Here is a 16158-nt window from a genome sequence, read left to right as displayed (position 1 = left end):
CGGAATTAACCAGTCGTTGTAAACCAACAAAGCTGTTTTACACCAAATGCAAGAGGCAGATCTTTTTTGTTGGGACGCCCAATTTCCATTTTAGACATGTCACATCATAATCATATCTCGTCCATGTTCCACTTTAAATACTGTTAATTATTAAAGCTGCTGCCTTTCGTCAAAACATGGTCAAAGAAGCCAAAAATGATGAGGAGAAACTAATCCATAAGGTGGGGAAAAGTGTGAGGAATGACCCTTCCTCTCATTTTTGTGATGACATTGCTAGTTAGTTTCAGTTAGTAGTAAAATGTTTTTAATCTGCCGTGAGCTACTGATATATCTTTTGAACGTGATATACATACGTAAAGAATGTAGCTAGTTCTCTCAAGCTGTTACATGATAAGTTCGTGGTTTATTACATCCTGTCTTGATGAGCAGACTTAACATTCCCAATGCAGACATACTTATTTGCCTTGCAATTAGATCAGAGATATTTTTCTTCACGGAGTGTAAATCTTTCTTGTCAATTAGTTTTTGTGTCATAATTGTCTTAAAATGTAATAATACAAATCAATGATTGGTATAACTGTTGGTCACAATAATACACTCAAGTTCATGCTATACCATGACACAGCTCACAGCATGGCACGAGTAGGGTGGGTTTCATCATGATAGCCTTGTTTGGCTGTTCACATTGTCTTTTAAATGTGACCTATATGGGACATGTCTGAACAGATCAGCTCCTAAACTGACACGCACGTGCAACATGAAGCAACATATTGCTTCATGTTGCTTCATATTGCTTCATGTGGCTCATCCAGAAGTAAACAATGACTTTCAACGAACGCCAGACGCTCCCAGAGCTTTCAGTTTCATCTTCGCCAGCGTCACAGGAGCCATCTTTGGCTACGTTCACATTACCAGGTTGAAGTGGTACAAATTCTATTTTTTGTCCTAATGTGACTCAGATCTGATGTTTTCAGGGCTGTGTGGACACACAAATCTGCTATTTTCAAATCCGACCTGAGCCATGTGGTCCTAGATCAGATACGTATCCGATTTGTGGCCACGCGACCTTAATGTGACGCTCAGATCTGCGCATGCGCCGTCATTCAGCGCTACCATGGCAGCAACGCCGAACAGAAGTTAAAACCAACACATCTCACTCCAATAATGAACAGCTAAGAGCTGATCAGAGTTAATTATCTTCTCAGCGAAGCTCGTTCTGCTCGTTAGTCTGTTTGCTGATGATGCCGCATGAATTCTGATCTGGCTGTTCAGACTGAGTCGAATTGCCACAGATCGGATACGGATCTGATTTGAAAATGTCAGATTCAGTGTGTTTTTTGCTGTTCATACTGACACACAGATGACACATGTCACATATGTCACATATGAAGAAAAAAATTTCGGCCATGTAGCCTTGTGACATGCTTCAATAAAAAATGGATAATTCTGAAGCTTAGGAGTTAAGAAGAGACGAGATATCAGATCGGTATTGTGATCAGTATTGGTATATGTTCAGAAAATCATACTGTATTGTGAAGTAATTTATCACGATAACGATATATACTGTCAGATCGCCCAGCCCTACACTCAGACACTAACTTGTGCATTCAACTCTAGACCAACAGAATGAACAGAATGCCTGTTCTGTCTGAAACAAAGTGCACTGGGACAGAAGCTTCCCGTCTCGTCTGTGTCCTCTCCCACCGAACATACTCACAAAGGACGCCTGCCAAGTAAATACAGTATGAATGAATCAATGGCTACACTAAAGGAGTCTGTTGGTGACGTAACCGTGGTGCTTAGACCTTTATCAAACACTCCCCCAAAAGAAGAAGAAACAAAGAAAAGGAGAAAAACAGCCACAGAGTCCATTCTGTTACTGTTAAATTATGGTTGAAGGAGACATTTGAGTTACTCAAGAAGTTTGTTGGTGATGTAACTGTGCTTAGTTCTTTCTTTTAAACGTCACCCCTCCAACCCCAAAGACTGTAAACAGTCTTTTTAGACATCTAGAGTCACTCTGCAATTGTGAAATGTTAAAGGCAACACATGAGCTGTTTAAAGAGGTGAAGTAACTGTGCTTAGAACTTTCTTTCTTATACCTTCACCACCTCAGCCCTGAACTGACCAAGCAGAAAACTACTGGAATGACTGTAAGTGGTCTTTTTGGTTAGAGTCCATTTTGTTGGTTGGAGGAGACATATGAGCTGTTCAAGGAGTTCATCAAGGACTACACTGGTGACGTTACACCCCAACCCAACCCCCAACCCAAAAAAGGAGGAACGAAGAAAAAGAGAAATGACTGGTTGGGCATGAAGCTTATTTTGCTCAAGTGAAACGCCGGTCAATGTTTTTCAAGGAGTTGGTGACATAACTGTGCTTTCTCAGAACTTTCTCAGACCAGAACCAAAAAAGGACAAACCAAGAAAGGGAGAAAATGAGTAGAGTGACCGTAAGTCCATTTTGCTGTTGTGCTGTTAGTCGAGGGAAACACCACATGAGTAGACGTGTTTGAGATGAGTGCTTCCTGCTGCTCCCCTCTGGACTATTTGCTGGCTCAGCACAAGGCTCACCAGGCTGCTGCTCTGTTCTGTACTTTTTTGCTCGGAAAAGAAGGGAAAACAAACAGAAATAAGAGATGCTAACTGTTACACGTGACCGCACTATTACACCAAATGACTACACCAGAAAGCTAATTGAGAGCTTATTAAATATTACTGTTAGCTGTTTACCAAGAACTAGAATGAAGAACTCTGGGAAAAGTTTCTCTTTACTGTAATAAACAGAATCATAAAAGAATATCTGGTAACACTTTACTGTAGGGTGCTGTTCATAAGGCAACATGACACCTACATAAGCTTGTCATGACAACTGACATAACCCTACATAACTGTTTATAAATGCTTGTTCCAATAAGCGCCATTCGCTATAAAGGTTACATTTGCCAATTTTGATCAAAGTCAGCTAAAGTAGCCTTTATGACAGATGATGCCTGTTGTAATAAGCATTTATAAACAGTTATGTAGGGTTATGTCAGTTGTAAGGACAACCTTATGTAGGTGTCATGTAGCCTTATGAACAGCACCCTACAGTAAAGTGCTACCGAATATTTTATTATTTTATGGAGAAGCAAATCTCTGAGTAAAGTAGCAGTCACACTAAGAAGCCACAAAAGTGTGAAACAGAAGGTTATCAATAATAAAACAGTAAAAAACATAAATGTAAAGATAGTTAAAGCAACGTAATTCAGCTCTGGGTTGACTGTGTAGATTAGTAGAAGAATTATATGAAATGTCCCGCATAGACACTGCTGACTTTAGCACGTGTTGCTATGTAATGCCTCGGCCCTTCGGTCAATGTAGCCAAAGCTGTGCTATTGATGCAAATTTGTATATCAAAGATCACGAAATGTTAGCCTGACCTAAGAACGATTCCCATTGAGAAGAATGTTGACCAAAGTTTTAAAGAACGGGGGGGCAAGTTAAACAAAACTCTCTCGTTTCAGTCCTGACATTGCGACTGCTGGCTAGCACCTGAGAACTCTGCTCCAAAAGTCATAAACAAAGAGCCCGAGACAGGAGGGAGTCGAGGAGAGGAAAGCCAGAAGTGAGGGAGAGGAGGAGGAAAAAGAGAGGAGAGGTCACGACCCCTGCAGTCAACAGCCCATCCCCACTTATCATCAGCAGTACAGCAGAGACAAAGAACAGGATGACCTAACATGCTAGCTTTTAGCCACCGAGATACAAGACATCCTAAATCTCAAACGGAAGATAAAACGCCAGATTACAGCATCAAGTTTGGAAAGCATGTCGTCGCTGTCCAAAGAAAAAGAAGTATCTCCAAAATATTAACTTTTCAGGAGAAGGCAAAAACACTCTTACCTTTCAATGTGAGTCAATGTAAAGATATTTTGTTTTAAGTGATTTTAGAGCATTTCTATTGGTCCATTCATCATGAAATGTCTACACAATGTAAAGGATAGCTGGTGTGTTGAAATGAAGTAGAAAACTAAAAATCGACAAAAATGGAGATACATGGTTTTCATTGGACAGCGATGATATGCATAAACATTATCTGTCCAAGGCCACTAATTTTGAGCAAAGCACAATATAAATGGACATTACTATTACTACTATCATTATTGTTATTACTGTTATTATTACTGAGGTGTGCAACTATATTTACTTCAGTGCATCTCAGGAAATCATGTAGGGCAGAAGAGTTTCATTTATAGCTGCACGTTTCCTCTATGGTGTTTCTTAAGCAATGGCGAAAGTGACACCTAATTGTTTCCAGATTAAGATGACATGTAAGATAACATGGGATTCAGTTTACTGTGTAAAGAGACACAAGGTGAACAGTAATAATATGAAGAGCAGTGCGAATTACATTTCATGCAAAACGTCTGTAGCTGCAAAGTTCCTATTTTGTTTTGCCCTGGAATGCAAAGCGATGACGAGGAACATCCTGTATTGTGCGGTTGAAGTGGTGAAGCTGTGGCACACCTCAACGGCCCAATCCTATTTCTTATTTTTACCCCTACCCTTGTTTTCGAGTGTCACCTTACAAGGAGTAGTGGTTGAAATCTACCCTGTGAAATGGGACCCTCAAATAAAGAAGAGCATTACTTCATTAACAGCTACTAGTGCTGCTCTGTAGGCGACCCTGCCAGTCTGCAGTGACAGCAGAGGAGGGTAAAGTTCCTCACTGCTGGGCTTTAGTTACATTTAGGGCATCATATGCCTTCAAAGAGGGGCAGTTATTTATTATCACCCACCCCTAATTCTTCAGTGATATGAAGCTGAAGTCAGCTATTCACCAGCTTCTTGTTCAAATTTTCCCGGTCCACCTTAAATAGTGAAGCAGTTACATTCTGGCGCTTCAGGCTTCAGTACTGCTGGACTATTTAAGGTGGAATGGGGAATTTAGCTAGCTGGCAACCGAGACATGAGCATATTACTAGTGGTTTTTAATGCTTGTTATGAAGAAAAGGATCCATAATACACTGAAACGACATTAAACTAAGATAATACAATGGTTATTGTAATTTTTAACAGAGAAAATACTCACATCAGTGGGTTTATTTGGTCGCTTGCACTGCCATCATGCCTGTTTTTCTATTTTTCTCATAACACTCCTCTGAAAAACCTCCGTTTGGAGGGCCATGTAGCCCTAACGCTTCACCCTACCCCTATATCTCAACTAAAATTGGGACACCCTACCCCTAGAATGTGCAAAAGGGCTAAGGGCTAAGTGGTGAAATGGGATTGGGCCTAAGCCATTTTCCCGAATGCTCAGAAAGCTGGTGGGTCCCACTGCAAATTATTTCACCTTTCTTAAAGCGAAAGTTCAGTGAAAATCATTTACACGATTTTCTCCTTAGCCCTTCTACTTGCCTCAAACTGTATCAAGCTGTTCATTAATCTCCAACTGACTCACTTATGTGATTTCTGTCAGAAGCACCTTGAAGCATGAATTGTGTTGTTAATTTTATAGATCACACTGTAATGCAGTTTCAGAAACCACATAAGCAGATCTATTTAAGATTCCATTGATTGTTAGCTACAATAACCTTGAAGCTTTAGTGCAAAACTAACACTGAGTTATGCTAGACTGGGCAGTTTATTCAGCCTTGCTTGTTGTGCTTGGTGCACTTCACTTTCGGCTGATACCCTTCTGATTTCAGATAAAAGCTCATCAGCAGGGACGAGGTAGTGTGTATTTGGGATTGGGATTGGGCCTATCCTTGGATCCTTGGATTCTCTCTGCCTGTATCTAACGCCTAACTCAGATTATCACACCACAAACAAGTGTAAAAGAGATATTCCTTTGATTTTTCAACATTTTTGGATATTTAAACAGTTAAGATATAAACACTCAGAGTGGTTTGGTGTAAAACGCTCACTGAGAAACTTACCAAGTCAGAATTGTCCACAGTGGTGGTGATAGGAACCAGATGTCAGAAGAGTTGAATGCCTCTAAAAGTTCCCTCACAGAAAGTTTTTGGATGACGTTGTTATATACACTGCCTGAAGCCTGAGACATTGTTTAATGATAGTTTTGAGATAAGGTTTTGGCTTTAAACGTATTTTATTCATCTATCAGAGAGCTGCCATGACTCAGGCTGATACTGTGATACATTAGCACATACCCCAAAGGTGAAGTCACCTCATATCAAAGGGGAATAAACTCACAAGACACATGCAGGTTCACTGGTCGTTTGCAGGTGAAATGGCTGTATTTGCTCAATGTACATCATGACTTCTGGCTCCTTTCACCATCTTTGTAAAGAAGTCAGTGAGTTCCTTTACAATCATTTTACATCAAACTACTCTGTGTTTACAACTACATATAGATATTTACTTACGCAGAAGTTGTGTAAAATCAGTGGAATTCCCCTTTAACCTTAAATCTATGCTCCATCAATTATCTGTGTTACCCTATCAAGCCACATCAACACAGCGACTGAACTACAATGTCTTAAACTCTTCGCAGCAACAACATTTTTTTAAGATCCTGAAACTGATACTGAACTATTCTGTACTAAACTATTAACACAAACAATGCAGACGTCCTTGATGTATCTATTGCTCGCAGTACACAATGCATTATTATGCACATACTGTAATGTAACTGTACAGAACATCCAATGCATATTTCCATGTTATTCCTTTAATGTCCAGGTTTATTGTATATCTTATTCTTCAGCCCTAAATACTAATCATTATTCAAATTCATCCTCCATTTTACAAGAATCCATTTGTCACGTCCCCTTGCAAAGTAATTTCTCAGTAACTGGGTGTTGAAAGTGTTCGGTTTATTGACACCCTAAACCTGTATGCCCTTTGGTTAATGGTTATTGCGCTGACCATACAGTTCACAATTTTACTTGGCATTGTCATTATACGCTGTTACCTGCACCTCCTTGTACATTCACTTTTGCACTGCCTTTTTTATCTCAGGTTATAGATCTTATTGCATATTTTTGTATATTTCTATTTGTATATATGCCTGCAAAAAAGTTTTTTTTTAGTATATATGCTTCTTTTTATGTTGTATCACCCATCTTATTATAACTGTCCTGTGTTGTGTGACTGATACTGGCTGCCAAATCTCCTTCAGGATCAATAAAGCGTCTATCTGTCTATCTGTCTATCTATCTATCTATCTACCTATCTATCTCTTTCTTTCTTTCTTTCTTTACTGGACAAATCCCTTCCATAACGCATGTCGTTGCTGTCCAAAGAAAAACAAGTATCTCCAAAATAGGGACTTTATGGGAGAGTGCAAAACACTCTTACTTTTCAATGTAAGTTAATGTAAAGAGGTTTTATTCCAAGTGATTTTAGAGCATTTCTATTGGTCCATTCATCACAAAATTTTCACACAATGTAAAGGACAGCTGGTGAGCTGAAATGTAGAAAACTGAAAAATCGACAAAAATGGAGATACATGGTTTTCGTTGAACAGTGACGATATACGTTTAAAGTATTTTCTATTTTAAGTTTTATAGATATTTTAAGAATACATAATTTTCTATATCCTACCAGAACCATCTTTTTCAAAAAAACTATTCAGACTCAACACCAAGCATTAGGGGGAAAAAAATGTTAGATAATTATCAATACTGATCGCTACGGAAAAATACACTGTAATCAGGTTTTTGGTCAATCCAACCCACATGCATACTCACAAGAAAAGCTCTGGACTATAGATTTCATTCTCTTTTTTGGCGCATGGCCTTCTGATCATTCAACCGTCCACACAGTGACTGGGCTGGACAAAGTTATTAATATTATAAACATTCATCCTCCATTTTTCAAGACTCTAATTTCTCAATAATTGGGTGTTGAAAGTGCTTTGTGTATTGACATCCTAAACCTGCGCGCCCTTTGGTTAATGGTTATTGCGCTGATCATACACCGATCATAACATTATGACCTCATTCTCAGCACTGCAGTAACACTGACATGGTGGTGGTGTGTTAGTGTGTGTTGTGCTGGTCTGAGTGGATCAGACACAGCAGTGCTGCTGGAGTTTTTAAACATTGTGTCCACTCACTGTCCACTCTTTTAGACACTCCTACCTTGTCAGTCCACCTTGTAGATGTAAAGTCAGAGACGATAGCTCATCTGCTGCTGCACAGTTTGTGTTGGTCATCCTCTAGTCCTTCAGCAGTGCTCACAGGACGCTGCCCACAGGATGCTGTTGGCTGGATATTTTTGGTTGGTGGACTATTCTCAGTCCAGCAGTGACACTGAGGTGTTTAAAAACTCCAGCAGCACTGCTGTGTCTGATCCACTCAGACCAGCGCAACACACACTAACACACCACCACCACGTCAGTGTTTCTGCAGTGCTGAGAATGATCCACCACCCAAATAGTACCTGCTCTGTGAGGGTCCATGGGGGTCCTGACCACTGAAGAACAGGGTAAAAGGGGCTAACAAAGTATGCAGAGAAACAGTTGGACTACAGTCTGTAACTGTAGAACTACAAAGTGCACCTATGTAGTAAGTGGAGCTGATAAAATGGACAATGAGCGTAGAAACAAGGAGGTGGTCATAATGTTATGCCTGATCTGTGTACATACTCATAATTCCATTGGATAAATCTCTTCCATAACTCATATCCAGATGACCTACTGCCTGCACCTTTCTGTTATCTCAGACATTACAGAAGTAGGTCATTACTCAGTCACGCAGATACACAGTCAAGGGTTAAAGTCCAAGTAGATCCTTTTCTGGAATGTTATGTTTTTTTCCTTACCAATGGAAACCTGCACTATTGCCTTCGCAAGTTTTCATTAATATTTTTTCCACTCATATCTGACACTTAGAAAACAAATCTGAATTAGACGGTGTTACGTTAAATGTCTGACTTTAATATCTTGAATAATTTCATGTGTCTATGCATCAAAGATCAGCACAAGTGATGACTTTCCCGCCTGTCCTATAAGGCCGTCTGCGTAATAGCCGACATCTGAAATAAGCATTTCTGTGGTTATCTGTGAAATCCACACTGAGCTATCCAAACCCCATTAGTTCGTTTTCCAAATCTGCTAATGCCAAATGATGATTCCAGCAGATCTACAGGAACAGCTACAGACAGTTTCCTTTGTAAGTAATATCATTTCGACTGTGCAGGCAGTGGTTAATAACTGTATCCAAATGGTCAGTGGAATTAGAAAAAAAAAAAAGACAGAGAAAAAAACGTACCTGCAGATCGAAGAATTTACTGTATCTCCTGAAAATGACTTCTGTGGTGCCATCAGACCAGGACACCTTGATGATGTAAACCTAGAGAGATCATGAAAAAGAGAAACAGAGCAGTTGAGCGCGGTTCACAACTTTAACTCTTACACATTAGCATTAGTACTTAAGGAAGAACACCACACAAGCAGCTGAAAATCTGAAAATGAAAATAATGAGTGTGGCAGAGGGAGACGGCAGCAGCGAATGAGCTGGAGGAGGAGAGGAACTGTGACTCCTCTAGGCTGTACCAGAGAGCAGGATTACAGTAGAAATGACTGCTCAGAAACTGTAGTTTAAAATCGTTCCAAATGGATAGAAAAGTGGCTCTGGATTAACTTTAATACTATAAAGCTCACATACCAGGTGACTGGAGAGACTGGACAGACCTGGACATACCACAATTACTGTATGCTTATGTAGGAGATACAGGTAAGATAAGAAAAGCCTTTATTAGTCCCACCACAGGGGAAATTCTCAGTGCTACAGCAGTGAAAGGAGAGCAAGGCACTCAAGAAAGGAGTAACAGGAAGAGAAGGTAATTACCTAGATTAAATACAACTAAATACAAAGTATTACTTATCACCATATATACAACATATTGCTGCTGTCAGAGGAAAACCTTGTATCTATTTTTGTCATTTTTTATTTTTTGACATAATTTGAAAATACCTGTTGCCCTTTACATTGTGTGTAAATTTCATGATGAATGGACCAAAAGAAATGACCCAAAATGACTTGGGGGAAAAAAGTCTGGTTCCACTGACTTACATTAAAAGTAAAGTATGTTTTTCCTTCTCCTGTAAAGTTACCATTTTGGAGATACAAGGTTTTCTTCCCACAACAGTGGTATAAAAGAATAAAAATAAACTATAAATAAAAGATAAAAATGTAAACTCTGTCCTTCACAAAGTTAACAATATAGACAAATCTAAATAAAAAAGCAAAAGAATCTTTACACTATAAAAGGTATTTACAAGTATTGCACAGTGATTTATCGGTGAATTAATCTGTTACAGACATTAGACACCAACCAAAATACTAGCACACGCCAGTGTCGAGCTAAGAAAGAAGCAAAACGAATCTTTTTAGGCTTGTAGACAAATTATATCATTGAATATATACATTTATATACATTTAAAGTATTTTCTATTTTACGTTCTGTATGTTTTGAGAACGCATCATTTGGTATATCGTACCAGAACAAACTTTTTCAAAATGCTATTTAGACTCAGCACTAGGAAATCACTGCTGTCGGAACAAAACCTTGTCTCTCCAAAAGGGTGACTTTACAGGAGAAGGAAAAAGATGCTTTACTTTTAATGTAAGTCAATGGAACCAGAATTTTTTCCAAGTCATTTTGCGCCGTTTCTTTTGGTCCATTCACCATGAAATTTGTACACAATGTAAAGGGCAACAGGCATTTTCAAATTATGTCAAAAACTGAAAAATGACAAAATGTATAGAGATACATGGTTTTGTTCGGACAACAGCGAAATGCGTAAAAATGCTGGATAATTATCAATACTGAACGCTATGAAAAATATACTGTGATCAGATTTTTGGCCCTTCCAACCCAAACGCATTCTCACAAGAAAAGTTCTGGATTATAGAGGTCATTCTCTCTTTTGGCACATGGCCTACTGATCATTCAACTGTCCACACAGTGTCCAGGCTGGCCGAAGTTTCTCCTTCAAACACACTGGGGAGTTCACAGTGCTACACTTCTAGCCTGCTGGCTTGAAAAGGTTTGGCAAGAGACTTCATAAAGCTTGGAGGAAGTGTGTGTGGCCTTCACTCTTCTAGGCTGTCCATATTGTTATCCAACACGGTGAGAGAATTACAAAGATTGGGACCTGAAAGCAGCCAAATGGGTAAAAAGCAGTAACTGGATGAAGAGGAAAAGACAGTACATTCCCATGGGACACGTATTCCTAACTGTCATGGATACATGATACTTTCTGCTGTCTAAGCACCAAGCAGTCTTCCTAATGCCACAATGAATAGATGCTGGTTTTCATTAAACCTAGTGAGATATTACAGTGGACATTAGGGGGTGTAGATCTCTGACCTCAGCGATTCCACAGCTATTTTAACTAAATGATTGAGATTCTCAAATTAGTTCAGTTTGACTTTTCTACACTCTCAGAAAAAAAAGTACTAAACTGTCACTGGGGCAGTGCCCTTCTTGTCACTGGGGTGGCACCCTCAAGGGTACATCTCAGTACCTTTAGTCAGGGAACATAACTGAACCATAATCCACTGAAATTATATTCTCTAAGCTGTACTGACTCCACACACCCCGTCTCGTCTCCAGGCTTTTATTTTACTGTTCTGTTTTAAAACATTCGGTTATAAAAAAGGTACAAATATGAACTTTTCACCTGGAAAAAACTTATTTAAGGTTCACAATCGGACCTTAAAACCACTGTTGTACCTTTGAGGGAACATTTACATTGTTTGTACCTTGATGAACGAAAAACGTACCTCACAGAACCTTTATTTCCAACAGTGTAAAACACACTGAATACGTAAATATGACTGGAGCTGCTTGTGCAGTAGCAGAACACAGACAATGAAAACACAATGTTTTTACAGATTCCTATATTTGAAAACAGCTCTACAATGTTATTTTATCCTAGTGGACGTACATTGATTAAACTCACAGCTTCAAAAATCACGAGACACTGCATGAGCTGGATCTGAGATTGTGCAATGCTTTGTTATGCAGTGATTGAAAACAGCCGTTACTTCATCTGGAAATATTCTTGACTATACAGAAATAGAGAAGTGGAATCAGAAAGGAACATCCCTAGTATATTAGTGTAGCTCAGTGGTTTGGTCAGTCCAGTCAGGCCACATGGTCAGAGCAATTTCCACTTAAACAAAAGGAAACCTAACATCCTCTCATCCTCAACCTCACGTCATTAACTGGCCATCTTCACATGAAAGATGACTCACAGCTGACTGAGGTCACTTCCAGCAGCTTATATTCTGAACCCAGACAACAAAACACACTGTTAACAAATGTAGGGTACATCATTCATTTTGGTGCATTGGTTCAGTCACTGTCCAGTTAATGTTGCTAACAATGACCCATATTTTTGAGTCATTTACAGGTAAGCACACTGATCTAAGATCAGGTTTAATCAGTTCATGTAAGTCTATTCAGTGTTATGTAAAACCTGTAAGCTGACCCCGGATCAGCATTATTAAGCTATGTTCACATTACAAGCCTCATTGCTCAAATCCGATTTTTTGATCGAATCCGATCTCTCTGACACGATGGTTCACACTCGTTTAGGTAAGCGATTCAAATTCATTAATGTGATGAACCAGCGTCCTGAAATGACCCTCATGCGCACATCCTACTCAGTAACGTCACGTGAATGAATCACATGAATCATCAGCACAAACTAACGAGCAGAACGAGCTTCACTGAGAAGATAATTAACTCTGATCAGCTCTCAGCTTCATTATTAGAGCGAGACGAAAAAGAAAAAGGTGAGATGAGCTGCTTTTCCACTGTTTACAGGCTTTAACTTCTGTTCGGCGCTGCTGCCATGGTAACGCTGAATGATGCGCAGTGGAAAAAAAGCACATGAATTCCGATCTGAGCGTCACATTAAGGTCACATGGCCACGAATCGGATTCGTATCTGATCCAGGACCACATATGAAAGTGGCTCAGGTCGGATTTGAAAAGATCAGATTTGTGTCCACACAGCTCTGAAAACATCAGATCTGAGTCACATTAGGGCAAAAAGTCAGATTTGTGCCACTTCAGCCTGGTAATGTGAAAGTAGCCTGTGAGGAGTTTGATAAATGTGGGCCAATGAATGAAAACAAATGGCCACCAGATTTAATTATGCAAAAGAAACTGTGCAGAATTTAATTATATAAATGAAACTGACCCTCTGTCCTCCTTATCCAGGCCTCCTCCTAGGTATACTAAAGTTATATAAATAATAATGATAATAAATAATGATCACAGTTCTCTGATTATTTGCTTCTGAAGGAATGCAGCATGTTAAATACTGAAGTTGGAAGTGTGACCCAATACGTTTTCCCTTATATGCATCTATGCTCAGTTTGAAAGACGCATTCTTTCACCCTTTGTCCAACAGCATTGGCTAATAATCAATCCTCTTTCCAACAACTGCAACAGCTCAAATGCAAAAGCGTGAACCCCCTTAGAGATCTGTGGTTATGACACGTTCCGAAAGGACGAATCCAAAAGCCTGACTAACGGCTTGTTGCAGTGATCTCAGCTGTTTTATGGAGAGGCTGGAATGGCCACATGTTAATCTGGCCACTGCCATTGTCCATAAAACACTGGGCCCTGAGCCGGACCCAACAGGCCAACAGGCAGCATGACTGTAAAACTGCTGGGAGATTTTTTTACCATGGCCTTGAGAGGAATAGTAAGCAGGGTGTGGTATGCAGGACTACGGCCCTGGAAAAGCAGAAACTTGACATACATGTTGTCAGTGCCATCCTCACACTGACTCAAAACTGAAAATGCCTACACATTTACCAAACTACCACCATCCACCAATTGTTGGTGATTATTTGAGCTATCAGGGATTTTAAAAATGGCAAATAATATCAATGGACTTAACTGAACAACAGCAAACCAAACTACTTTACTGAAAAAAAGAAAGCCTTTGTTTGCAAGGATTGTTTTCTTATTATAAAAAAACAGTATGAGAACTTAAAATATGCATTATCATCATGCAAACTGTAATCACTGCCAATTCATAATTCACTGAGACTGTACATCTTAATCTATGATTTTTGTTAATCGGGTAATTCTGTTTCAGGGCTGCAATTAACAATGATTTTCTCTGTCGATTAATCTGTTGATTATTGTCTCGATTAATCGATTAGTTGTTTGGTCTATAAAATAGAAAATGGTGAAAAATGTCGCTCAGCCCAAGAGGACATCCTCATATTGACTTTTCTTGTCCACACCATAAAAGACATTCAGTTTGGAGTCGCAGAGAAGTAAAGAAACCAGAAAATATTCAAATTTAAAAGCAGAAATCAGGGAATTTTACCTTTTTTTTTTTTATTACTCAAACCGATTAATCGATTACCAAGATTAATAGTCGACAACTAATCAATTAATCGTTGCTGCTCTATCCTGTTTAACTGATTAATCCTAACAGCCCTAGAAACAACTGACCACCAGCCAAAGGTCTAATTCCTTTTGCTCCCCTAAAAATGGAGGTCTATGTGTAAAGGGTTGTGATTTCTATGTGGTACACTCAAAGATACAGATGAAGCACTGAAATTAAGGCTGGTATTCAGCACTTTTAACTCCACAGTCCTGGCTTCATCTCAAATATACTGTGCTGTATGGAGGCCAAAACAACAAAAATGTCTCAATGTCTAATTGCTTGCAAACCGCCCTGTCTTTTAAATACCCACTCCTGTTGTTCTGTTATATATGGTATTTCCACAATATATTCTGTCAGACATTAAAGGGTCAGTGAGTCCACGTCCCCCATCCACACCCATCCTCACATTAACATAACACTCAAAATGCCTACACACTTACAAATGTTGCTGAAAGCCGCCTCTTCTGCCAAATTTACAGTGAAGGACGTGGGCTGGATGCTTTATTCGAAATTTGAGGCCCGAGATGGTAGAAATGGCAGTTTGTAAGACAGATTGTGAACAAAGAAAACTTTTAAAGGAGTCATAAAACCAAAAAGGAAGCTGAATTCAGCAAAATTTCCATCACAGTAAAGCTGTGGAGACTTTGTGGCCTGTTATATTTAACAAGTCAACAAAGCTCTGCATATGTATGACACAGAAAAGGTTACATTAAACCAATGATTATGTAAAATGTGCTCAAAGATGAACTCTTTCAGACACTTTTCTGCTGTGTTTAGCAGATGCAGGCTAGAAAACTCTACAAGTGTGAAAGAAACCCAGCAAAAACTGACAACTTAGCATTTTTTTGGAAAAAATGACCCATTTTCTTTAGGTCTAGTCCTCTTTGGGTCAGTGTAATCTGATCCTCCCTGAGTTCATTTTCTCAACCCCTCTCTTTGTTCAAGTAAGCACAGCTGGAAATCTCCACCAAACTAATGAAAACAAAGACAGAAAAGGTCAAAAACGACCAGATGTTTTAAGAAAAAGTGCAGGGAAGCAGATAAACTCACATAATGCTTGCTGGGATTCCTCCTCTTCTGCACATCTTGAACTGTTACGTCTTGAACAGTCCTTCGTGGCATGGTGCCTCCTTCTCTCCTCTCTCTGCTCCAAGAAAAGTTCCTACTAAAACGGCAGGACCGAAGAAAAGACAGGCGCAAAGCTGACAAACTAAATTAATTTATGGCATCTGTTAGAGGCGGAGAATGGATGTGTTTTAGGTGTAGCTGTTGAAATAGTCCACGTAGTGTTTCCTGTGTGTTCATAAGCAGCCGACTAGCTTTCTGCTCCTCTCCTGTTTACTGCTACTGCTGACTGCGTTTCTTCTCCCACCTATTTTCCGAAAGGCACCGCCCACACGAGCTGGGATTGGCTGGAAGCGTCGCCTTCTGCGCTGAGATTGGCTAGTAGTTTACACTCACGAGGAAATGCTATCCAATCCCAGCGCAGGAGGGCGGGATTTGCCGGAATATGTGTGGGGAAAAAAAAGACTGCAGCCTCTCCCAGACTCATTTTCACTGGAGGCTCCTTTATAAACGTCCATGTAAGGCCTTAAAGGGACAGTGCAACGGAAGAAAAGAGCTACACTCTTAAAAAATGGTTCTTCGAAGGTTCTTTAGTAGTGATAACGGTTCTAAAAAGAGCCAGAAACACTCAAAGAACCATTTAAATGCTGGCATTGTTATTCGGCTTGATGGGGAAGCCAAGCTTGACATCGTAACAATGGCAGAACCTTTTTTTGGTGCT

At 39.6% G+C, this 16158-nt stretch overlaps 1 protein-coding gene across 2 annotated transcripts in view; it reads right to left on the bottom strand.

The window, feature by feature from the left end:
- sh3pxd2b (SH3 and PX domains 2B) overlaps positions 1-15735 on the bottom strand; it is a 67815-nt gene extending 52080 nt beyond the window's left edge. For both annotated transcript variants that reach the window (XM_036587736.1, XM_036587737.1), the window contains exons 1-2: positions 15423-15735; positions 9218-9298 (exon numbers count right to left, since the gene is read on the bottom strand). In XM_036587736.1, coding sequence (XP_036443629.1) covers positions 9218-9298; positions 15423-15494 — 153 coding nt within the window. In that variant the 5' untranslated portion in view covers positions 15495-15735. The remainder of the gene's footprint in view (positions 1-9217; positions 9299-15422) is intronic.
- Between the last annotated feature and the right edge of the window lie 423 nt (positions 15736-16158).

This window comes from Colossoma macropomum, unplaced genomic scaffold, assembly GCF_904425465.1.
Source record: "Colossoma macropomum unplaced genomic scaffold, Colossoma_macropomum, whole genome shotgun sequence".
Taxonomy (NCBI): Eukaryota; Metazoa; Chordata; class Actinopteri; order Characiformes; family Serrasalmidae; genus Colossoma; species Colossoma macropomum.
The sequence above is the reverse complement of the archived record's forward strand: the minus strand, read 5'-3'. Positions and strand labels throughout refer to the sequence as shown.